This window comes from Myxine glutinosa, chromosome 4 (assembly GCF_964187855.1).
Source record: "Myxine glutinosa chromosome 4, kmMyxGlut1.1, whole genome shotgun sequence".
Classification (NCBI taxonomy): Eukaryota; Metazoa; Chordata; class Myxini; order Myxiniformes; family Myxinidae; genus Myxine; species Myxine glutinosa.
Window position 1 is genome coordinate 78321046 of NC_136264.1, and position 23835 is coordinate 78344880.

General features: G+C 48.0%; 4 protein-coding genes across 4 annotated transcripts; 2 read left to right on the plus strand and 2 right to left on the minus strand.

The window, feature by feature from the left end:
• Positions 1–748: 748 nt before the first annotated feature.
• On the minus strand, positions 749–4383 carry LOC137426176 (uncharacterized). Its single transcript, XM_068114865.2, has one exon. It carries the CDS (start codon positions 4021–4023, stop codon positions 3085–3087), a length of 939 nt encoding a protein of 312 aa, XP_067970966.2. The 5' UTR covers positions 4024–4383; the 3' UTR covers positions 749–3084.
• Positions 4384–5189: 806 nt separating this feature from the next.
• LOC137424842 (histone H4) lies at positions 5190–16132 on the plus strand. Its single transcript, XM_068112701.2, has 2 exons — positions 5190–5694; positions 15320–16132. Exon 1 carries the CDS (start codon positions 5211–5213, stop codon positions 5520–5522), a length of 312 nt encoding a protein of 103 aa, XP_067968802.1. The 5' UTR covers positions 5190–5210; the 3' UTR covers positions 5523–5694; positions 15320–16132.
• Positions 6740–7837, minus strand: LOC137424840 (histone H2B 1/2). The gene has a single exon (XM_068112700.2). It carries the CDS (start codon positions 7421–7423, stop codon positions 7043–7045), a length of 381 nt encoding a protein of 126 aa, XP_067968801.2. The 5' UTR covers positions 7424–7837; the 3' UTR covers positions 6740–7042.
• Positions 16133–21244: 5112 nt separating the features above from the next.
• LOC137425892 (protein FAM200C-like) lies at positions 21245–23420 on the plus strand. Its single transcript, XM_068114616.2, has 2 exons — positions 21245–22569; positions 23033–23420. The coding sequence occupies exons 1-2, from the start codon at positions 21245–21247 to the stop codon at positions 23418–23420; spliced, it is 1713 nt and encodes a 570-aa protein (XP_067970717.2).
• Positions 23421–23835: the final 415 nt, after the last annotated feature.

The following is a 23835-nucleotide window of genomic DNA, read 5'->3' on the forward strand; positions in this document are numbered from 1 at the left end:
TGCTTGTTTCTCTTCTCTCCTCTCTTCTGCTTTCCTTTCCTCCTCTGCTCTTTCCTTTTCTGCTTTCCTTTCTTCTTCTGCTCTTTCCTTTTCTGCTTTCCTTTCTTCTTCTGCTCTTTCCTTTTCTGCTTTCCTTTCTTCTTCTTTTAACCTTTCCTGGAGTTCTCGTTCCACTCTCCTTTCCTCTGCTTGTTTCTCTTCTCTCCTCTCTTCTGCTTTCCTTTCTTCTTCTGCTCTTTCCTTTTCTGCTTTCCTTTCTTCTTCTTTGATCCGTTCCTGGCTCCGTAATTGCAACTCCAGTTTCCGGAGCTCAACGTCTTCTGGTTCTTCGGGTAGCCACTGCCAGGCTAACTCGTCCCATGTTCCTAATCCCACCATAGACTGTATCACCGTGGTCTGCAACTCTGCCTTCCTCAAATTAGTTCGGACCTCCAAGTTAAAATGTTTGGCCAATTTCAAGAGGTCCGACTTTAGTAACGCTCGGAACTGTGCCTCACTCGGGGTTACCGCAAAGTTCTGTGCCACAAACGCCATGGTGCCTATCGTTAACACCTGTTAACCTTCACCCAAGACTTTACCCCCAATTTCCCCAATAGTTACCAATTAATACTTAATTAATAAATTTTAATTAATAAAAATATTATTTTATTATTTTATACAATTTTAGATCCCGGACGTAGACCCAATTGCGAATCCGCAAATCGTAATTTGGACGAGCCCCCAATTCTGTTACGTGGTCCTCCCGGTAACTACCTGGTCTCGGTGACCCCCGGACCGTGAGAGGAACTCCGCCAGAAAGATCAATGATTTATACGCTTTCGTAACGCAATCAATATGAATTCCAGTCAATAAGAAACCCCACACCAAGGATCCGGAATAACCAATAATATTTTCCCCGAGCAATCAACAATCAACCACCATCAATAACCATCAACAATCAACAATCAATCACTAAGATTCTTAAGATGGCCATCTTATATGTGTGTGTCCCCTTTCCCCCACTCCCGACCCCTTGGGTACTCACGACCCCTTTTGTCTCTGTCCCTCACAATGTCTCTGGGCCCCTCCTGACCAAGATGAAGGTCGGCTTCTCCGCACACGGGCGGTTGAACGAACCCCTGGCTGACGTGCTCCCAAACGTGCACGTCTCGTACCGGGGACAGCTGCTGCAGCGCACACCTCCTTGCCACGCAACGGGGCAAAACCAAGCGTGGCTTGCCACACGCGCGAGGCCCAAGGTGCGACCCGTACGCGTCCTTGTAGACGGTGAGGCGAACTGTGCCGGACGCTGGGTTCCGTGCACGGACCCACGGCAACTTGACGTGTCAAGGGGTAAGTACCCTGCGCAGGTAACTCCTTTTGTCAGACGGGCTTTCAAACGTAGCAAACGTAGCGTCCTCCCCGCTGCTCAATATCGATACCCTCGCCTCGGAGCTCGGCGAGGAAGAAGAAGAAGATCGTCGCTTCTCCAGGACCTCATGTCTTTTTCCTTCCGTTTCCGGTCTCCTTTTTCCCAGAAGGGCTCCTGACCCTTTAATCACAACAACCTTTAATCGACTACACATTGATACGCAAAGACCTGAATAGTAATTCACATGAATTCGTAACACTGACCAAGAATGTCTGATTGGGTCGTTGGGCCAAAAAGGTCAAGAACAACTAAGTTAGAACATGGCAACATCATGCCAAGATGTACCTGACCTGATCTAGGACTAGAGTGTGTTGAGAGCAGATTCAGATATGGCTGAATGAAGAACAGAAATAAATAAAGCGATAACTGCTTTGGAAAGAGTGCGAACAGAAAACATTTGGCAAGAGATGAGATTATGTGTGGCATACACCCTCCCTTTGAAGAATGGCAAAGGCATCTTCCTCTGTAAGTTTGGAAAAGGATGTTCACCTTCACCAAGAAAATTTTTGTGACCATTTGCGTGGATCACATTGTAATAAGTGGGCGAAAGGCGATCACTTGCTCCAGTTCAGTGCCTGGAACATCTAACACATCAGCAATTGTTGGATGACATGTTACTTGCAACTTCTACTGGACGCTGTGACTTTATGTCATTGCTCCAACAACGGCCAGAGAACCAGCGTGGAGTTGTAAGTGGATGGCCTTGCCTCTTTCTCTACACTGGGCTTCCATAATGGTGGATATTTGTTTATATGAAGCCTCTCCGAGAATGGGTGGAGCTACTGTCGAAACGGAGTAAGACACACCCCCGGACAGACAGACAGACGGACAGAATCACCGTAGCCTATTATAGTATAGATGAATTAAATTTAATATTGAATTAAATGTTTGTTATATTATTACTTAATTAAATATTGAATGTTTTCATGAATTAAATATTGAAGCAGAACATGCACAAAAGCATAATCTCCACATATGCATCGTACAGTGTGCGGTTCATAAATATTGCAAGAACTCTGTATTTGGATTCCGAATGAGGAAACAGTGCAGAGGAAGGACGAAGAATCGTGTGAAGTACGAGCCTTTCCTGACACGAGGCACTGTGTTTACAGGTAAACGGGGATGGTCAACGACCTGTGTCAATGTCAAATGGGGCAAGCTTAATTTCTTGGTGGGACATTGTTCCTGCACATTGGGGCACGTGGGGCAATTACAAAGTGATCTTAGAAATTAGTGATTTATTAAATACCAAGTAATCGTAGTCGTGATGGCACACTTTGAATGTTGCATATTTAACAACATTGCATGTTTCGTCACGTGACTTGCCATTCTTTGGTCATTGTTTGATATAAATAAGTTATGAATGAATATGGAACAACTTTTGTGGGTCTTGCAAATAATTTGAACCTCGTGCTCTTGTTTATAAAGCTCTTTCACAAACCACTTCATCAAATACTGCATACAAAGGTTACATCTATTATGTCTGCATGTAGGATGCACCCGATTTGTTGTTTGCAGTGTCCCAGCCCCACCAGTGATTTTATGAACCATCGAATCAGCTCCTTTCAAGTGAACGAGGTGGGTGGCTCTGAAAAGAGCCGTTGTGGGTTTTGGGCAAGTGAGACCAGGAGGAACAAGAGAAACTTCACCTCGACTCTTGTCTTCTCTTCCTCTCACTTCTTTTTGAGCGTCGCCTTCTTGTTCTTCAACCCCTTGGTTGCAAGCTTGGACTTTGGTTTCATCATCTTGATCTTTCCCTTGGTCTTAGGCAGAACCTTCTTCACGTTTTTCTTCACCTTTGCAGGCGACTTACTGAATCGCTTCGAAGAAGCGGCGATAGATCTTTTCGTGTTTTTGGGAGATATCTTCCGCACCACCTTCTTCACTGCTGGCTTTTTGGTCGCTTTCTTGGCCGCTTTAGACTTGATTGTGCTCTTCACAACTTTTCTGGGACTGGTGCTCTTCTTCACTTTTGCACTCTTCTCCTTGTTCAGTTTGAATGAGCCGACAGCGCCCGTTCCCTTGGTCTGCACAAGATTTCCACTTGCAACGAGCCTCTTCACAGCCGAATTGATACGAACGGAATTCCGATGGAGATTGTAGCCATCTGCCCCCAGGGCCTTTTTCAAGGCGACAAGCGACATCCCATTTCGCTCCTTGCTCGATCCCACCACCTTGATGATCTTTTCCGAAAGGGTGCCGTCAGTCTTCTTCGGGGTCTTGGAAGCGCCAGGTTTATTCTTCCCTCGCTTGACAGACGGGGCCGAAGTTGAAAGTTCTGCTGAAACAGGAACAGTCTCCGACATTTCGCACCAACAAGAGTATGAGAAGTAACACAAAAATCCAAAAAGAGGCTCAGTGTTACACAAATAAAGCGTCCCTTCACCACGTCGCCTGTTATAGTGACGGAGCGAAGGAGCGGACGTGGTAGAAATCAACGTCAGCGTTCGGAGTCGTTCACCGTTTCCATTTGTGTTTCCTGCATCACTTTGAGCTTTGTTATTCACATGAACGATAACTCCATGCGCAATGCGCACAATCATTTCAGGTACAAGAACATCCCAGCAAACGGAGAGAAGCATCTTTTCAAATATCTGGACCTTTCGCCGCATTCCACGACCCGACACGGCAGATGGCCGATCTGCTTTGACAGAACATTGCTAACTCGAACACGTTCTCGGGCTTCACCCAAGGGGTTTCTATGCTCAGAATAAGATTTTCACGAGCAAAATATCTTCTTTGACCCGACATAAACCTCACAGAGTTAATGGTGAAATATGCACCTGTCTGCAGCCACCTTTGCAAGGCAATGAAACAAACATGAAAAAACTCCTTTTTGGAGGTTCGTGTCGAGGTCATCTCAGCATGGACCATCACAAATGTGAAAGTACTTGGTTACCACTTACCAACAGCACAAGGGTGTAAGCAATGGTTGGAAAGTTTTTTGTTTTTTTATCCAAGCGCGAATAAAATCGTCGACCCGAATCTTGTGTCGTGCTTCGTGTGATGTTCTGTTTACATCCAGGTTTTGTAAACGAACCTGTTGTGATATCTCATTCACATTTACCTGACTGGTTCAATTAATCCCCTGTCGTCCAAGAAAGGTGCAAGGTCTTCCATGCAGCATCTTCAAAGATCTTCGACGCGTTAAAGTAAAGCTTCGTAATAATCGCGAAAGGTTCTGCTGTTCACTGGTTGAACGTCACGATAATTTATTGTGTTTCAACCGCAATGAAATTACATTTATAATGGACGGTGGTTCATCGAGGTTAATGTCCGCCAAAAAGGGCAGTTTTACTTTTCTTGAAATCCAAACTGTCATGAAAATATCGATCCTTCAATTACTTGAGACCTTCGAAGCGTATTTGCAACTTCGGGTCGTTTGCGTTTGTTGTTTATTTTGGCAAAGTTCTGCAGTTGTGTTCAGAATGAAATCGCCGTTAATTATTGCCGAAGTTAAACCTCATTTGACAAGATTCTGTGTTTCTTTGAGCGAAAGCGAAGGGACCGCAAGAGCGAGTGCAGTTGCACATTGTTAAAGCTTAAGGACAACGTGCGCATGCGCGTCTAGAGAGGTGAAAAGGCAAAGAACACACGCGCGGACGTGGTAGAAATCATAAAGGAAGCACCGCTTCACATCGAGAAAGTAATGAACCGTATGAGGCAAAGTGCAAAGGTTAAAGAACAAATAGTCACATCGAGCTCTCCACCAATATAAAGCCTCAGTACAACTATCATCCACACAGACGCGAACGTTCGTGGTTTTGCTGATTTGGGTTTAGAAGCAAACCGTGTGGTCATGTCTGGACGTGGAAAAGGTGGTAAGGGTCTCGGAAAAGGTGGTGCAAAACGTCATCGCAAGGTACTGCGTGATAACATCCAGGGAATCACAAAGCCTGCTATTCGTCGCCTTGCTCGTCGTGGTGGGGTAAAGCGCATCTCGGGTCTCATCTACGAGGAAACCCGTGGAGTTCTCAAGGTGTTCCTGGAAAATGTTATCCGCGATGCTGTTACCTACACGGAGCACGCCAAGCGCAAGACCGTTACTGCCATGGATGTGGTGTACGCTTTGAAGCGCCAGGGCCGTACGCTCTACGGGTTCGGTGGTTAAACATTTTGGGGGTGGTGTTCATCAACAGCTACAACAAAACGGCTCTTTTCAGAGCCACCACCTCATTCCTGAAAGAGCTTCAGGCGTCTCGAACTTTATGATTTATTCTGTGGCACCAGAAATGCAATGGAGACAGCTCCGTTTATTACTTTGATTTCGACGAGGTGAAAAGGTGAGATATTGAATTCAAAGATTAATTAGAGGCTCAAAAGCCAAGGAGCCCGAGCACTTTGTTGTTAAATGTTAGTTTATGTTAGTGATGATAAATAAGTGATGTTAAATAAGTAAAGTTAAATGTTAGTGATGTTTCGTGCAATTGGAGGCCACGCTCTGAACTGAAAGTTGTTTTAGGAGAACAGTTACATGGCTCGACGAAAGAGCTGTTCGGGCGAAGAGTAACTGAGAAATGGAATTAATAGATTTTCTGAGTTCGTGGTAACTGCCCCCATCAGTTCCGATATACTAGAATATAAGACCTGTCTCTTCGCTGATGGCAATACCAATCTCTGCTGCAATGGCTAATCTTTGGGGAAACTAGAACGCCACTCATTCGAGCGCATACTCCCGCTGTGGGTCAAGTTGGAATGATACGTTTTGTTTAACTGCCTCTCCCCAAAACAAAAAATAAAAAAGAAAGTAAGCCCTAACTGTCAGAATTTATTTTGATATATCTCGGAATTAGAGGAGAGAAAACATCATTTAAGAATAAGAATAAAAGCTTTAATGCAGTAAAACAAAAAAAAATTCCCAAATAAAATTCCTGGATATGGAATAATATCCTGGGCTTCACCAAAAATTAATCAATTCTTCCTTATCCCAAGCGCAATCATCTCACCAACTTTCATCCAAATCCGTTGAGAACTTTTCCAGATATCTTGCTCACACACACGAACACATGCGCATACGGACGGACACCATCGGATGGATGCATTACTCCCTGGCGGGAGTAATAAATAAAGATGAGGATTCCTGGGAGATTCTGTTCTCCGTGCAAGGATAACCAACCTCACGTGTTGGCATTTGCAGTTTTGACACGCGTGTCCATGTACCCATAATAAAAGGTATTTCTTTTTTGGGATCACAAACACCCAGGAGTTTCGTGAATTCACCTTAGTTGGATTTATTGAAATCTGTTAATCCGTCTCAAGTTATGTCACGACAGACAGACACGGGTCCTTTTATAATATAGATTGGACAAACATGGTCCTCATCAAATTTGATCCTGACTGCCGAACAAACATACCCACCCCACAATAAATTATGTTCCAACTCATGACACAAACTAAACCGATCCATGGAATTAACAGGAAGTTTTAACAGGACTACTTTTTACTTCAGTACAATGTTGATGATAACCTGACCTGCACATTAATATGAACCACATTTCTAGTTACAGATGACATCACGTGGTTCTTTCACCAAGGAAGGACACGAAGAGGAAAAGTCGCACTCCATTAAAGAAACATTGAGTGGCTCTGAAAAGAGCCGTTTGGGGATGAACTAGAGAAACGAGTCCGAGCTCACTTGGAGCTGGTGTACTTGGTCACGGCCTTTGTACCTTCGGACACGGCGTGCTTGGCCAACTCCCCGGGAAGGAGCAGACGCACTGCCGTCTGGATCTCCCGCGATGTGATGGTGGAGCGCTTGTTGTAATGCGCCAGACGAGATGCTTCGGATGCGATGCGCTCAAAGATGTCGTTAACGAAGGAATTCATGATGCTCATCGCTTTGGAAGAAACACCCGTATCGGGGTGAACTTGTTTCAGCACCTTGTAGATGTAAATGGCGTAGCTTTCCTTTCTGCGATGACGCCGTTTCCCGGGACCCTTCCGAGTCGCTTTGGAAACGGCTTTCTTCGAACCCTTCTTTGCTGCCACTTGCTTGGGCTGATCCGTAGGCATGACGAGTCGATATTGAACCAGTTAAATATGAACCTTCAGAGAAAGAATAAGAAGACGAGTGTGAACGATTCCCTCTTATAAAGGGTTCATATGCAAATATCTGGATCACAAAGCGTTTTCAGGTGGAGAACACAAACTGATGCTCAGTCATTGGTTAGATGAAAAGTGGGCGTGTATCATTCTTGATCCGAATTTCCCTTCAAAAGAACTAAATTCGTCATCTTCGTATGAAATTCCGTAAAGTTATTTGGATTTCTCTTTTTGTGTACAAATCATGGCGTTCTGTCACTTCCAAACCAAATACAGAACATTCGATGATTATGAACTTTGCACTTGATGCACAATAACCTAGAAAACAACAATGCGTGAGAGTGGGGTCATCGCAGGTGTCTCTGCGTTGGCTTTTTCCAGCCTTAACAGTTCAAGGTGCGCAAGGAATTTAGACCCAGCAGGTGTCCACTCGGCCCGTCATTATTGCACCTCATCAACACCAAACCAATTTATATCAAAAATGAGAAATGTTTTTTTTTTAATATCAGTTGTTTCTTTCCGGGGATGGGGGAGCGGGGACTTCTTCTTTGCGAAGACGGTTTTTGTGGGAGAAACATCACATTGACCATACCCCATGTCGTGAAAATCAAGCTCAGACACGACTTGACCTCTGGGTAGGTTTAATATCATTTAGATCTGTAGTACATCCTGTAAGAATACATGCATGCAACAGGCATTAAAATCAGAGTATTTCATGAGCAAGGGTCGATTCAATATAGCAATGGTCCAACAGAGAGGACAGTCAGCGCAGCATTTAGGGGCATACATACCATTCAAACTACAGGACTATGTCACAGTGAGTTCCGCTGGAGTGTCCGCGCGCCCCGGTTGTCCCGGGTCTTATAGACGCCCCTTCTGTAGCGAGCACACCCTGGGTTCACCTTGGTATAATTTCACTACATTCTCCCCGCCGTTAGAACTATACTGCCGCTCGGCAGGTTGCAAGCAAGCATCAGCAATAAACGAATGGGTCACGTCAATCCATGTCAGTCGGTCCACCCGTAGTGGTCGGGGTGGCGAACTTCCCTGCCAGTTCGTGTTCGGAATCTACCGGGCACGGCGTCCCCAAGCCCGGAGTCCCCCGCGTCGGAATAGCCGCCGGAGGTGGGAGTCGGAGGGGGCGCCCCTGCGCCTTCGGGCACGGGAGTGGGGGACGACGGGAGTAACAGTGGTAGTTCCATAGGGGAAGCTTCGGTAGAGTCCATAGACTCGTAGACGGGTTCGTCGATATCCCTGTCGTCGTCCCCACATGGGGCGAGATGGCGTACGGAGACGGTAGACTCGCGGCCATCCGCCGTTAACACACGAGCATGCTCGGGATTAGCCTGGAGGACCTGCACCTTGTCAACAAGGGGGTCGTACTTGCTAGCGCGAACCGCTCGTTTGAGATAGGCGGGCCCCGGTTCAGCGAGCCAGCTGGGTAAAGATTGGATACTGCCGGAGCTTCTAGGGTGGTGGAACAGTCGTTCGTGAGGAGTCTGGCTGGTGGCAGTACATAGGAGAGCCCGGATCGAGTTTAGAGCGGCAGGTAGTGACCACGCCCATTTATCGAGGCCTCGGCCGAGGGTCCGAAGGCTAAGCATGACGGCCCTCCATATAATCCCATTAAAGCGTTCGATCTGCCCATTCGCTTGGGGCCGGTACGGGGTGGTTTAGCTCAAAGCGACATTATGCTGGAGCAAGTAGCCCCTCACCTCCTGGGACAGGAACACCGCACCCCGATCGGTATGCACGTAGGCTGGATACCCGAACATAGAAAACAAATTCTGCAGGCACCGAATAACCGTGGCAGCCGACATATCCCCGCACGTGTAAGCAAAGGGGAATCGGGAATACTCATCGACGATAGTGAGCAGATAGCGAGAGTTGCTCGACATTGGCAGCAGCCCTTTGAAGTCCATCGCCAAGCGCTCCCACGGTCTAGTAGCCCTAACGAGTGTCCCCATAGGAGGGTTATAAAAACGCGGTTTGAGTTCCGCACAGATCGCGCAATCACGGCAGATGCGGCGGATGTCCTCAATCGAGTACGGCAGATTGCCCTCGCGCACAAAATGCGCGAAGCGCGTTACCCCGGGATGACACATAGTGCCGTGCAAAGTGCGCAGCCCCTCCAAAGTTACAACCCCCGCGCAAGTGGCCGGCCTCGATAAGGCATCAGCGACCAGGTTATCCTTCCCCGGGCGGTATTTGATGGTGTAGCAGAAGTCGGCGAGTTCGATACGCCAACGGGTGATTTTCTCATCCTTAATGCGCTGAGCATGTAAGGTGTCGTACATAAACGCAACACTCTGTTGGTCCGTGACGATTTGGAAACTCCGCCCAAGCAGATACGGCCGCCATCGCCGAATTGATTCGACGATCGCGTACGCTTCCTTTTTGACAGACGAATGCCTCCGCTCGGCGGAGGTGAGAGTCCGCGAGAAGAAAGCCACAGGGCGGCCTCCTTGGGAGAGAGTCGCCGCTATCGCATGATCCGAGGCATCACTCTCCAAAACGAAAGAGGCACTCTCGTCAATCGTCGCGACAGCGGCGCCAGCGATGTCGACTTTAAGGCCCTCGAAGGCCGCCAGGGCGGCCGGGCCCATGGGGAAAGTGTCGCAGGCCACGAGGGGGCGGAGCTTCACGGAGAAATTTTGCACCCACTTTGAGTAGTGGGCGAACAGCCCTAAAGCGCGTTTCAGCGAAGCCCGATCGCTAGGCGGAGCCATATCGAGCAAAGGGCGCAGACGCTCCTTATCCGGAGAGACGGAGCCATGGGTCACGGTGTACCCCAAAAGGTCTACCGTGCGTAGAGAGTATCGACACTTAGCCGCATTCATGGTTAGGCGATATTTCCGCGCGACCTCGAGGAAGCGTTTCAGATTAGCGTCGTGATGCTCCTGGTCATACCCACAAACCGTAAGATTGTCCAGATAGACAAAGACATCGGTCAAATTCTCCTTCGCAACGAGGTCATCCATAGCCCTCTGAAAACAAGCGACTCCGTTAGTTACCCCAAAGGGAAGTCTCGTGAACTGGTACAACCGCTGACCCGATTCAAAGGCTGTAAAGACGCGATCAGCCCTAGAGATGGGGACTTGATGATACGCACTACGCAGATCGAGAGTGCTATAAACGGAATACAGAGCCACCTGGCGTACCAGGGCGTCCATCCCCGGTAAGGGGTAGGCATCCAGCTGTGTAAAACGATTAATCGTCTGCGAATAGTCGATTACCATGCACCGGCGGTGGGCCTCACTCCGCACCACTAAGACTTGGGCCCGCCACGGTGACCTACTGTGTTCTATAATACCGTCCTTTAAGAACAGGGCCATTTCTTCCGCAATGAATTGCGCGTCCGCGCGAGAGTAGCGCCGCGATTTGACGGCTACAGGGGTACAATCAGTGGTCAGGTTGGGGAACAGTGAGAGAGGCTCCATGTCCATTTGAGCGAGGGCGCACACAGCGAGTGTGTCCGGCCCACCGAAGTCTATTTCCAAACATCCATGCCGCTTAAGGAAATCAAGTCCTAACAGAACGTCAGCGCATAAAGCAGGTAATACCATGAGATACACGTCCGGGAACGTGCGTCCCTTTATCACAAGTTTCAATCGACACGCCCCTTTTGTGCTCAACCGAAGTCCCTGAGAGGCCATGAAGATCCGGCGGGTTGTCCCGAGAACCGGCCACCCATGTTGATGCACGAGTCGCTGATCGATAAAACTATCCATGGACCCCGTGTCTATCAAAGCTTGCGCAAAAACGCCCGCGACCGTGAGCGGAATGATGGCCTGCGCAAGGCCGGCAGACCCGGCAGGTATTGTACCGGCCGGGCGAGAAGATCGCGCCCCGCGGGTGGATCCCACGCCGGCTGCAATCCTTCGGGCAGCGTCGGCAGGTTGGGCCTCAGCAGGAGCATTGAAGTCAGTTGGCTCATCAGCAGTTTCATTTGCCAGAGTGGGTGTGTGTAGGTCGTAAGAGCAGCCGCCAGATGGCGCTCGAGTCACGTGAGAAAGATCTCTGCCGTCTGCAGATTCATATGCCAAAGTGGGTGCATGTAATTCGTAAGAGCCGCCGCCAGATGGCGCTCGCGTCACGTGAGAAAGATCTCTGCCGTCTGCAGATTCATATGCCAAAGTGGGTGCATGTAATTCGTAAAAGCCGCCGTCAGATGGGGCTCGAGTCACGTGCTGCGTTTGCCACACATCGAGAGGAGTTTCCAAAGCAGGAGCATGTCGCTTGTTTGAAGTAGGCGTTCGAACGCCAGTCAAGGTCGGCCGCGCTGTGGCCGGTCGCGTTCGCGCCATTTGTTTCGGCGGCCCGGTGTATCTCACCAAGGTCGGGCGTGTAGCCAGAGGCCCGCGAGAAGGAGAGCGGCTCTTCAAAGCCGAGTGAGGCGCCCCGTCCGGCGCTCGATCCATTGGCTCCGCGATGAGCCCATTCAAGGTCACGCGGGGACGCGTGCCCCGAGCGGCCTTCCTGCAGACCTTTGCAAAATGGCCCTTGGTGGAGCACAGGTGGCATGTAGCCTCCCGGGCCGGGCATTCAGAGCGAGGGTGCTGCCGATTCCCGCAAAAATAACATTTTGCATACCGGTCAGGCCGTGGCCGGGCAGCGGCGGCAGCAGTGAGGCCGGAAGCGGAGTCCGCTTCAGGAGCTCCCAGAGACTCGGCCGTAGTGGTCGGGTCCTCCTCCGTATCCTCGGCGGTAGCCCTCTCCGGTCGCACGAGTTGCGAGGTCCCCGCCACGACTCGTGGGTGATCATATGCGGTGGATTGTTCTCGGGCATCTGTGTATACGCGTGCCAGCCGTAGTGCCTCTGTAAATGTCAGATCCGCGACCTCCAGGAGCCGGAGCCGCAAAACTCCAGAATTAATTCCGGAGATGAATGAATCTCGGAGCAAGTCGTCCTGCACTTGTTCGTGGGTCCGGACATCCTGCACGCAGTCTGCCAACAGGTAGCGCAACTCCTGCGCGAAGCGATCGATCGATTCAGATGGTTGCTGTCGCCGCTGAGAGAGTTGATGCCGGCCGTGCACAGCGCTCCGTGTCTTTACGTAGAGGCGCTTCAGCTCGGCTAGAGCCATAGCGTACGTCCCAAATCGAGAAATGTTCCGGAAAACGGTGTGATAGACCTTCGACTGTAACACGGACAGCGTTATCGCTGCGGTGGGCTCTGTTTCGTGAGCAGCAAAGTAATTCTCCAGCGTTTTGAGCCAGTGAGTGAACTCCGATGCTGATCCCTCAGCTTGAGGGTCGGCTCCGAGAATCGGTACCACGATCATCTTGTGGTCAGCCATTCCAGCGATCTAAATGATATTAAATGTCGTGAAAATCAAGCTCAGACACGACTTGACCTCTGGGTAGGTTTAATATCATTTAGATCTGTAGTACATCCTGTAAGAATACATGCATGCAACAGGCATTAAAATCAGAGTATTTCATGAGCAAGGGTCGATTCAATATAGCAATGGTCCAACAGAGAGGACAGTCAGCGCAGCATTTAGGGGCGTACATACCATTCAAACTACAGGACTATGTCACAGTGAGTTCCGCTGGAGTGTCCGCGCGCCCCGGTTGTCCCGGGTCTTATAGACGCCCCTTCTGTAGCGAGCACACCCTGGGTTCACCTTGGTATAATTTCACTACACCCCACATCTTGACGAGCTAGACCCCTTCCCTCCCCCACCTGCACCCTTCCCCCTCTCCTCCTCCCTCGACCCACCCTCCCTGCCCCCCCACCCTCTTCCCCCCTCTCCCCCACAGCCAACAATCCGCAATGGTGTTCACAATGACCCATCCTTGCTCAAGCTGCCAAGAAGTTCTGCAAATATCCCTAAACGTCTCGATCTACATTATTTCCGGGTACTTATCTCATTCCAATTTAGACTAATGTAGTTTCTGCTGCCACGACCTTTCCGGAGCGACCATTCCACACATTAACAACTGAGTGAAAGACCCTTGCCTTATCACCGTTTGATCTCCCCTCTTATTTCCTCTCAAGTTCTGTACAAATCCATTCGGACAGATAAATGCACAAAAAGGGATTTGAAGGTATCGAGTTTTGTGGACGGTGGATGACGCTCTCCTCGTGTCCTCAAACAGACCGACGAGTGAGGTCAAAATGTCGCCGGCAACGCCATCAGATCGGAGCTCTGGAAACAAAATAATTTAATCTCCTGCTTGTGTTCGGCGATGGAATTACCATTCTGCGGGGTTTGCGCAATTGCACGTTCGTCTTTCAAGCAAGCTTTTGTTGCGTCCATTTTCTGTTTCTCGATTCATTGACAAATGTGCGGTTCCTGCAATCTATATATATATAACACAGTTTGTGTGTGTGTGTGTGCGTGCGTGCGTGTGTGTGTGTGTGTGTGTAATGTTACCGATAGACTCCGAAACGGAGAGGCTCACGTGCTTGATATTTGGCATAGACATGGCCATTGAGCCTGGGACGAACATGGCCGAAACAATATTTGACGAGATCCATATTTTTTATTCATATTTACCTCAGCGCATTTCAGCGAAGTCCCCGCTAATCTCAGCCAGTGCGAGCAGCTCGCTGATTCGCCCAGAGCGATCACGTGATGTTCCATCCCCGCCGCTAGACTGATTCGCTCAGAGCGATCACGTGATGTGACCATTGCCATTCACTCCACATAGGTGGAGATGCAGTTACCAGGCGCCATCTTGGTTGGCATTCGATGCTGGGCGATGGTGATTTCCGTCACACGTTTGCACGTAATTCAGAGCGAAAAGCGATCGTGTTTTGTGTCGATTTTTGTCGATTTTGTGCGATATGAATTAAATGTCTTTGATAGGGACCGGTAAATCTGCCAGGGGCGCTGCGCGCACTACTTACGTCACGCTGTGCATGGCACTCTGTGACCGCCGTTGCGGTGCAATGCTTTGCGGGCAAATCGTTTTTATGCCATGGTATGTCATATTTTGGCCTTAACCACTCTTCATGACTGATCATGTGACATCTACACACTCATGGCTACCACCGAGACGGATCCTGGTTTCACGTGAGTAATATTTACCATATTTGCTCGATTTTTGAAACCGATGCATGCAAATATCGTGCCCATACCACACCTAAAAAATTTTAGAAACAATAAGCACATCTCCCCTTTGAAAGTGCCCCCTGAAGTGTGTCCAGGTGGAATTTCTAAGTCGTAGGTCTTAGCAACTCTCAGCAATCTTTTACCGCATGGATTTATCTTGAGTATTTACTAAACTGTGCTAAGTTGAAGTTGCGTACATATTTCAGCAGTTTTCAATGTAAATCGGTGTAATGTAACCTCCCCCCTCCCCCCTCCCCTCCCCCCTACCCCTCCCCCTCCCCTACTACCCCTCCCCCTCCCCTACTACCCCTCCCCCGCCCCTCCTACCCCTCCCCTCTCCCCCTCCCACCCACTCCCATCCCTCACCCTCCCCCTCCCCCCCTTCCCCTCCCCTCTCCCCTACCCCTCCCCTCTCCCCCTCCCCCCTCCCACCCCTCACCCTCCCCCCTCCCCCCTCCCACCCCTCACCCTCCCCATCCCCCCTTCTCCTCCCCTCCCCCCTCTCCCTCCCCCCTCCCCCTCCCCCGCTTACCCCTCCCCCTCCCCCCTTCCCCTCCCCTCCCCCCTTCCCCTCCCCACTCCCCCTCCCCACTCCCCCTCCCCCCTCCCACCCCTTCCCATCCCTCACCCTCCCCATCCCCCCTCTTCTCCCCTCTCCCCCTCCCCCTCCCCCTCTTCTCCCCTCTCCCCCTCCCCCTCCCCCTCTTCTCCCCTCCCCCCTCTTCTCCCCTCCCCCCCCGTTCCCCTCCCCTCCCCTCCCTTCTCCCCTCCCCCGCCCGGCAATGCCGGGTACTTCTGCTAGTATCGCAATGACGGATTCAATGACGGATTTGACTATGCAAGCACGGGAGGAAGAAGGAAAAGGAAGAAGCGGCGATCTCTTACCTGACGCATTCCGAGCAGTCTTCAACCCTGCAAATTAATGAATCAAACCAAAATGGGGTTTTGAATGGAAAGGGAAATAATACAAGGGTTTATTCAAAATAAATATCGGGACAGGGAAACGCGACGATAAAAACTAAATCCTAAATCTGGATCCTGCACACCTCACTTCACATACAAGACAAGGGAAATCAGTACATAAAAGAAACGTTGTTTGTGCATTTGTGGATGCGAGCTTATCTGCGTCTGACAGTGTGAGGGATCGTCTGGCTCGGGCGCGTCGTCCGACGCAGCTCCGGTTGGCGCGAACTGCCTGGCCCTCAGCGCGCCCGCTCGTCAGCGCTCCAACGCAAGCCCCGCTCATCACCAGGTCCGAAGCAACAGAAGGCCCATCGCGAAGGGACAGTCAGGAGCAAGAGGCCAAGGGAAGAGAAGCGAGGGAAGAAAGCGAAGAAGAGCAAAGTAGAGCGCAAAGAAGAGAGCGAAATGCCGGCAAGCGAGTCATTCTTGTCACTCACGGTCTCATGTCAGCCCTTTCTCTCCCCCAACCAGTGCCTCGTTTCTTGGTGGTCTTTCGCACCTTCTGACGTCACCGGCGCTTGTCCTTCAATCGGCGACCTGCTTCTAAGTTGTCGTTTTGCGCCTTCACTTCACTTTTGCGCCTTCACTTCACGTTTTGCACAATCACTGATTGGCCGAATGTTCGCGCCTTCCGCACTGATTGGCCGAGGTGTCAACGGTCAGTGGCCAATCAGTGTGCCGCTCCTTTACCTTTTTTACCCTCCAATTATGGGGAAGCTTTTTGTCCCTTCCCCGACCAATTACACGTTCTCCTGGGCATGGCTCCAGCCTGCCTGGCACGATGTTTGTCGCCCATGGTGGCCTACTGCGTGACTGCTGCCTGTTGGCTCCTCCAAAGTCATTGTGGTGGCGGGGGAATTATTTAATGTGTGGTGCGCTAATGGGCCTATCTAATGTCTATGGGATGTATTGCCATAAGGGACACTGGATGCTCACAGAGAGAACGACACACAAGGGAATTTTACCCATAATCCCTGTACTAATTAGCATGGCCCGCCCCCTCGTAACAGGGACAAGGTTACAAGGTTAATCCGACATTCGGGCTACACAGAACTTGTTACAGGTGAGGTTCTCTATCAAGACAGCCGGACACCTAACTATGCAGATCTACTTGGATCTAGATATTCCTCTACCCCTAATTCATAACACTATTTATGGATATGAGGTTCATAAAATTCAAAGGTAATGACATGCCTTTGTGGGTAAAATTAGCCAAATTTGTAAGGGATCTTGCACGGACTTAGCAGAGTCTCTTAGAGAGTTTCTCTGCTCACGGATTTCTGATACATATAAATTTGGATTTTATCAGAATGCAAAATTGTGCTGTAGGTATGGATGTGTATTAGGTGTAGATGAGATGTTTTAATAAACGAATACAGATGTGATAATGGGGAAGAGCTCACTAAGATGAGCTGGATGATTTATGAAAGGAGATTTTAAAATACTCCCTAAGAATAGTAATATTTTGATAAGTACCAGGGAATTGGTTCTGGGTAGGTAAAAATTTGTTGAATTGATAATACAAGAAATGGTAATGGTAGACGTCAATGTATCTTGACTTATGGAAGTAGAATGACGTAATGAGTGAATAATTTTATGAAACTGGTTAAATTAGATGAGATATTACTGAGACTCATAGAGTTATGATTCTTCCTCATGGAAGTTGGAAGACAGCTCCAAATCAATGGATTTATAATAACCTAAGGTATGGATGATATTGTTATGTCGGGAGGGGTAGAGGAATATCTAGAGCCAGATAGATCTGTGTAGGTCGAATGCTCCGGGATGTCACGATAGCTAGAACCCACTATGTACCTTCAAGTTAGTATGTGTCGCCGGGATAATTGCGTATGTATTTCCTGTACGGGGACAGGAAGTGCTAAGTAGTCAGGGCAATAAGGGTAACTTTGTGTGTTTTCCCACCCCTGTGGTCAATCCAATGTCCCTTTTGGCGCACCGCACCTAGACAGTAGGAATTCATACCCCTAGCGCACCCACATTAATGAATTCCCTTCCCTTTCACATCAATGGAACAACGCCCACCAAAACGGGCAGGCTGAGACACGCCCTGCCGAGACACGATGAGAAGGGGGCTGTTCTTTTGACGTCATGGGGGAAGGCGGACGAATGGACGTCACGAGAGGGCGGGACGCGGGACGTGAGGGAAGTGAAAAGGAGAAGAAGAAGAGTTCGGAGTTGGACACGAGGCAGAGCAGACGCCATTTGGGAGAGCTGAGAGAATTCAGTCGTGATAGAGTGCACCGGACATTTTTCCCTCTCGTTCCTTCCTGTCTTCATTCCCTCCCATCGTCCCTGTGATCGGATCACGTGCTTGCGTGGGCGGCTGTTGTGCCGAGGTTCGCCCCGTTGGTGGACGCTTTCGTGGCCTCGTGCATACCATCGCCAACCACCCACGATCTCAAAAAGGCCGAGCAGAGACGACAGCCCCAGGAACCGTGGTACTTCGGACGGGGCGAGCGTTTGAGAGTTGCGGTGTGAGAGGCCCAGGGCCGGCGAGCAAGTTGCGTCGGGGAGACCCCTCCCGGCCCACATGTCAGGGCCTAACTGTCCGAGGCCTGCACTATCTTGACGCAATGCTCCCGAGCGAGAAAAGCTAAGAACGCACCACACACACACATCCTCTTTGTTTATTTCGTCGTCTGCTCTGTGGTTTGTTTAAAAAGTCTGTCGGGTGGGAGTACTCCATATAGGGGGTTTAGAGCATCACATTTCTTTGTTCTCGGAACCGTTAATAAATCCTTGTGTTATTTTCCTGTATATATCTGAACGCAGTTTCCCGTGTGGTTGATTTAACAGGTAGTAAGACTGCAGGAGTCTCGCACCCCCCTCCATCCCGCGCACTTTGGTGTAGCTTTTTGTTTTTGGAGTCTGCCATTGAGTTTTTGCCTCAAGGGCTAAGGCCTTCGCAATCGGCTTCCGTGACCGTCTGATTTTAATCAAAGACGGCCACACGACAATATCTTTTGTTTGTGCGAGAAAAATAATAAAAATAATAATAGAATGCATTTATGGCAGTAAACGATAGCGGAATTTTACGTGCAGCCTCATTGTCCTGATGTTATGCATCAATATGATTAGAAATCCCAGGTTTTATATCTGGTGGAGGTCTCATATGGAAGTATAATTGCTTGGTAGATAAAAAGATACTGCATGTAAACAGCAACTTCTACAACCATAAAGGCCAAACAAATTGGGAAAAACTGTAATTACATACGTAATTTGCAGATGAGCATATTGGTAAACCAATTTTGGTAAACAAACTTTATTTGGAAAATATTTCCAAAGGTCTATTAAAATGTTACAGTGTGACAATTGTCAAGGAAAAAACCCCATTGGATGAATAAGATCTGTATTAGTACAACAACACAACATGCATTTTAAGGCCATTTTCCCTGCGAGAGCGGGAGTTAGCCTTGCGGTCCCCATGACAATCTTCTCCATTTTGCCCTATTTTCTGCATCTCTCCTTGTTAACCCCCTTGCCCGCATTTCTTCTTCCACCATCTTTAGCCAAGTCTTTCTCGGTCTTCCCCGTCCTCTACTTCCTTCTACATTCATTTCCATCACTCTTCTCAACCAGTCACTTTCATCCTTCATCAACACATGACCAAACCATCTCAACCTGTGCCTCTTCACAGCATCAATCACAGGCTCTATTCCCATAATCTTTCGCAATTCATCATTTGTCTTCCTCTCTCTCAACGATACTCTGCACATCCATCGAACCATTCGCATTTCCACCCTTTCCAACCTTCGTTGCTGCTCTACGTTCATTACCCATGTCTCGCTCCCATAAATCATAACACTTCTCACACATGCAGCATACACCTTTCCCTTCAGCTTCAACGACACTCCCCTCCTCATCAGCACGCCACTCAGTTCCCGAAACTTCTTCCATGCACATCTCACTCAAGCAACCGTTGCCGAGTCTGATCCACCTTCTCCATTCAGCATGTCTCCGAGGTAGCAAAATGTTTTCACACCTTCCAGCTTCACGCCGTCTCCAAGACCCAACTCAACATTTCCTCCATCTGCAGCTCCCTCTGTGCACACCTTACATTTGAATATAGCTGCCACACTGGTTAATCACCCTCTCAGACCACTACATTTTTGATGAACCCACTCAGCGCACATTGTACATTGAATGGAGTTCACTCCGACACCCTTCCTGCACACAGCACAGGGCCACTTCCCAGTTCTTTCCACCTCACCACATGCTTTACCACTTGCCATCACCTTTGTCTTTCCGATATTCACCTTCAGACCTTTTGTCTCCATACATTCCTTCCACTTGTTCATCTTTTCCTTCAGTCCATTCATACTTTCTGCAATCAACACCAGATCATCTGCATACAACAACTCCCACGGTAAACCCTCCTTTATTAGTACGATTGTAATTAGTACGATTGTAAGATCTGTATTAGTACGATTGTAAATAAAATGTCTAAGAGTTGAGGGATAAGGGAGCAAAATTCTATGATTGCATAAATGTTTACAAGGTTGAGATGAATATATTTGGAGGAGTAGCAGCTAAAATACTCCAATACCTATTTGTTGGATTGGTAATTATATTGACAATAGTTTTAGTGGTGGCTTGCTTAAAAGCTTTGGTGACAGTGTGTCTGAATAATATAACTAACCATGAAATGGTGCTGAGAGAGGAACCAAATGTGAACTCAAATGAGGAAGAACTTTATGGTAACTTGGAAACAGAAATAAAAAGACTGAATCACATACTGATACAAATGGACGAGATAGAGTCGGAATAATACCATAAATAGAATGTTATGAATTGTGCTAGTCTTAAAAGGCCTGTGATCTGATATCACCAGAAGTTTGAAACCATGAAAATTGATGTGGCATAAAGCACCATTTTTTAAGATCAAATACGACGAGTAGAAACTATTAAAATAATTCCTCAAGGAAAAAAATCAAAATAAAATAAAAAGTGAGGAATCTATGTTAATGAAAACATTATGCATAGTTTGTGTGGGATTAGGTATTCCTGTTTGTGATTTTAGTTATATTTACCTATTATTAAAGAACTTATTCCTCTTTGATTGGCATTACAAAGACTACATGATTTAATTTTTCGAACTATGTTAACCTGAAAGCAACTTTTTATAACTTAACTTTAACTTTTTATTTTTATAAACTTTATGTTAACCTTTGTGAAGTATATGAATAAATATAACCTTATGAATGGTTAAAGGAAAACAGCAAACTTTTGCATGTGAAGCTGTTATAAGATATACATGATCAGTTAGCACAGCGGTTCTTAACCTGGGTGTCGTGATGCCCATGGGGGTCGTTTGGGGTTTTTCTGGGGGTCATGAAGGGGTCATAAATAACATATCAATTTGTTGAGCCCATTTTTAGGAACCTAACAAAGATACATACCACACACAGTATTTTGTTTGCGTATGCGCGTACGTATACGCACACGAACTGTGTGTGGCCTGGATCATGTGTGATCGAGGCTCATGCTTGTCAACTGCCATGTGTTAGCGTTCGTGCATGGCCAAACTGTGAGTAGAGTAGGCCTTACATATACCCATTTTCACTATAATTTCACTGTGATTTTGCCTTTTGTTCGTGCATTCCGTCACATTCTCATCACCTTTCTCATGTCTTATTTTGCTTCACAGGTTGTGAACCATGTCTGCCAAGAAGCGCACGTATAGTGAAGCATTTCTCAAGTTCGGTTTCACAAGCATTGTTCAAAAATCCGTGGTCAAGCCGCAATGTGTTATCTGTGCCAAGGTTTTGAGCCACGAGAGCATAAAGCTCAGCAAAATGAAGATCCATTTGGAGTCTTGTCACAGCGACCTGGCGGAAGGGCGTGGACTATTTCAAACGAAAAGAAGCCGCACTCAAGGGTTCCCGCATCGATTCGATGGGTCACTGCGCTCGTCAAAATGAAGCAGCGCTGGAGGCTTCATACCGGATTGCTTATCGAATCGCACAAACTAAGAAACCTCACACCATCGGTGAAGAGTTTATCAAGCCATGCCTTCTCGAAGCAGCCAAGTTGGTGCTGGGGGAACAGCAGTCAAACAAGTTCAGGCAGATTTCCCTTTCGAATGACAGTCAAAAGTCGAATCTGGGATATGAGTAATGATATTCTGCTGCAAGTAGTGAGTGCTGTGAAGAGCAGTCCAGTGTATTCACTGCAACTGGACAAGTCAACAGATGTTGCCTCATGTTCCCAACTGCTAGTCTACGTTCGTTACCTCGACGGAGAAGCCATGAAGGAGGAGCACTTGTTCTCGGAGCCATTGACCACTACCACTCGGGTAGAAGATGTGTTCAGAATGCTGGAAGCCTTCCTCATCAAACATGAGCTTGGCTGGGAACGACTTGTCGGGGTGTGTACAGATGGGGCACCTTCCATGGTCGGATGCAAATCCGGCTTCAAAGCCTTCGTGATGGATGTCGCTCCCCATGCCTCCTTCACCCACTGCAGGATGCATCGCCATGCTTTACCGATGAAGACTCTCCCTCCTGGTCTTCAAGAAGTGCTTTCAGATGTGGTGAAGATTGTGAACCACATCCAAGGGAGCGCAACAAACTCAAGAATCTTCAAAGCAATGTGTGAAGAAATGGGCGCCGATTTCACTGTTCTGATATTCCACACAGAGGTGCGCTGGCTTTCGCGTGGTAAAGTTCTCAATCATGTCATTCAACTTCGAGAGGAAATAGCGCTGTTCTTGGAGAGAGGGTGCACCGAGAAGGAGAATCAGCTTCATGAAAAGATGCAGGATGAACTGTTCGTGATGAAGGTTGTTTACTTGGCTGACTTCTTCGCCGAGGTGAATTCCTTGAACCTGTCACTTCAAGGAGACCTCTCAATGCTACACACGGCTCGTGACAAAGTGGCAGCGTTCAGGAGAAAGATTCACCTTTACCAGAGAAGAGTCCAGGACGGTGACACGACTATCTTCACTGAGATGACGACTCTCCTGGATGCTATGCCAGATGCTGAATGCCACTTCCACGAGGAGATCTCAACCCACCTTCTGGCAATTAGTGAAGCCATCGAACGTATCCCTCATCAAGTGGAACAAGTGTGCAAAATTTCAACATGATTGGATGTATGGTCTCGAAGCTATAAGTCTTTATTGTTGAAAGAAGAAGAAACGCACCATTTTGTCCTTCCAGGACGTCATCACTATCACACGATCTCCCGCGGTCATTTGAACCTCAAATAAAATTATAATTGAAGATTTGTCAATGGAAGAGGTATATTAACAAACAAATGAAACTGATTTGGTCAAATTCTGACTTTTTTTTAAACTCGATCGCATTTCACACAAAGTTGTGGGAAACTAAAGAAGAAGAAACCTCCTTTGGCTTCTCAGATAAAATAAATAATTCTGTCTGCAATTTCAGGTTAATTTTCTTTTAAAAATCGCTTTTTCTGCAATCATCAAGCCCTCACCGATGGCTAATGGCTAACCCCCGCTCTAGCAGGGAAAATGGCCTTTAAAATGCATGTTGTTGTTGTGTTGTATCGAACGTTACTTCCCCAGACTGGACGACCGCTCTCATGATGAGTGGATCGTCCGACCCTTTTTCGTTGAAGATGGTGCCATCAGTGATACTGATGTGGCTGCGAAGGTTGAATTTTACCGAATTCGTGAAGATGCGCAGCTCAAACGTGACTTTATGGAACAAGAGCTCGCCACATTTTGGCTGAAAGTGAAGGACTGTCCTGTTCTTTTGAAAAGGGCCCTGACCCTATTGGTCCAGTCCCCCTCAACCTATCGCTGTGAGGCTGGATTCTCAAACATGGTAACTCTGAAAACGAAGGCACACAATAGGCTTATGATCGACGCTGACATGAGGTGCTGCCTGTCGAGCATTCGTCCTCGTTTTGATCACCTGAAGGCTGCAAAGCAATTTCAGCCATCCCATTGACTGAGTATTGGCAGACATGTTTTAATAAATCGGGCTTGCTATGAACCATTGACACATGTTTCAAGACATGTTTTAATAAATGTTATAAATTTTTGTTTCGGGGGTCACGGTACTGACTGTTACGTGGTCCTCCCGGTAACTACCTGGTCTCGGTGACCCCCGGACCGTGAGAGGAACTCCGCCAGAAAGATCAATGATTTATACGCTTTCGTAACGCAATCAATATGAATTCCAGTCAATAAGAAACCCCACACCAAGGATCCGGAATAACCAATAATATTTTCCCCGAGCAATCAACAATCAACCACCATCAATAACCATCAACAATCAACAATCAATCACTAAGATTCTTAAGATGGCCATCTTATATGTGTGTGTCCCCTTTCCCCCACTCCCGACCCCTTGGGTACTCACG

Coding starts and splice junctions, on each gene's coding strand:
- LOC137426176 (XM_068114865.2), bottom strand. CDS start 4,023: ATGCGGCGAAAGGTCCAGATATTTGAAAAGATGCTTCTCTCCGTTTGC.
- LOC137424842 (XM_068112701.2), top strand. CDS start 5,211: ATGTCTGGACGTGGAAAAGGTGGTAAGGGTCTCGGAAAAGGTGGTGCA.
- LOC137424840 (XM_068112700.2), bottom strand. CDS start 7,423: ATGCCTACGGATCAGCCCAAGCAAGTGGCAGCAAAGAAGGGTTCGAAG.
- LOC137425892 (XM_068114616.2), top strand. CDS start 21,245: ATGTGTTATCTGTGCCAAGGTTTTGAGCCACGAGAGCATAAAGCTCAG. Junction 22,570..23,032: donor CCTCATCAAGTGGAACAAGT/GTGCAAAATTTC, acceptor TTACTTCCCCAG/ACTGGACGACCGCTCTCATG.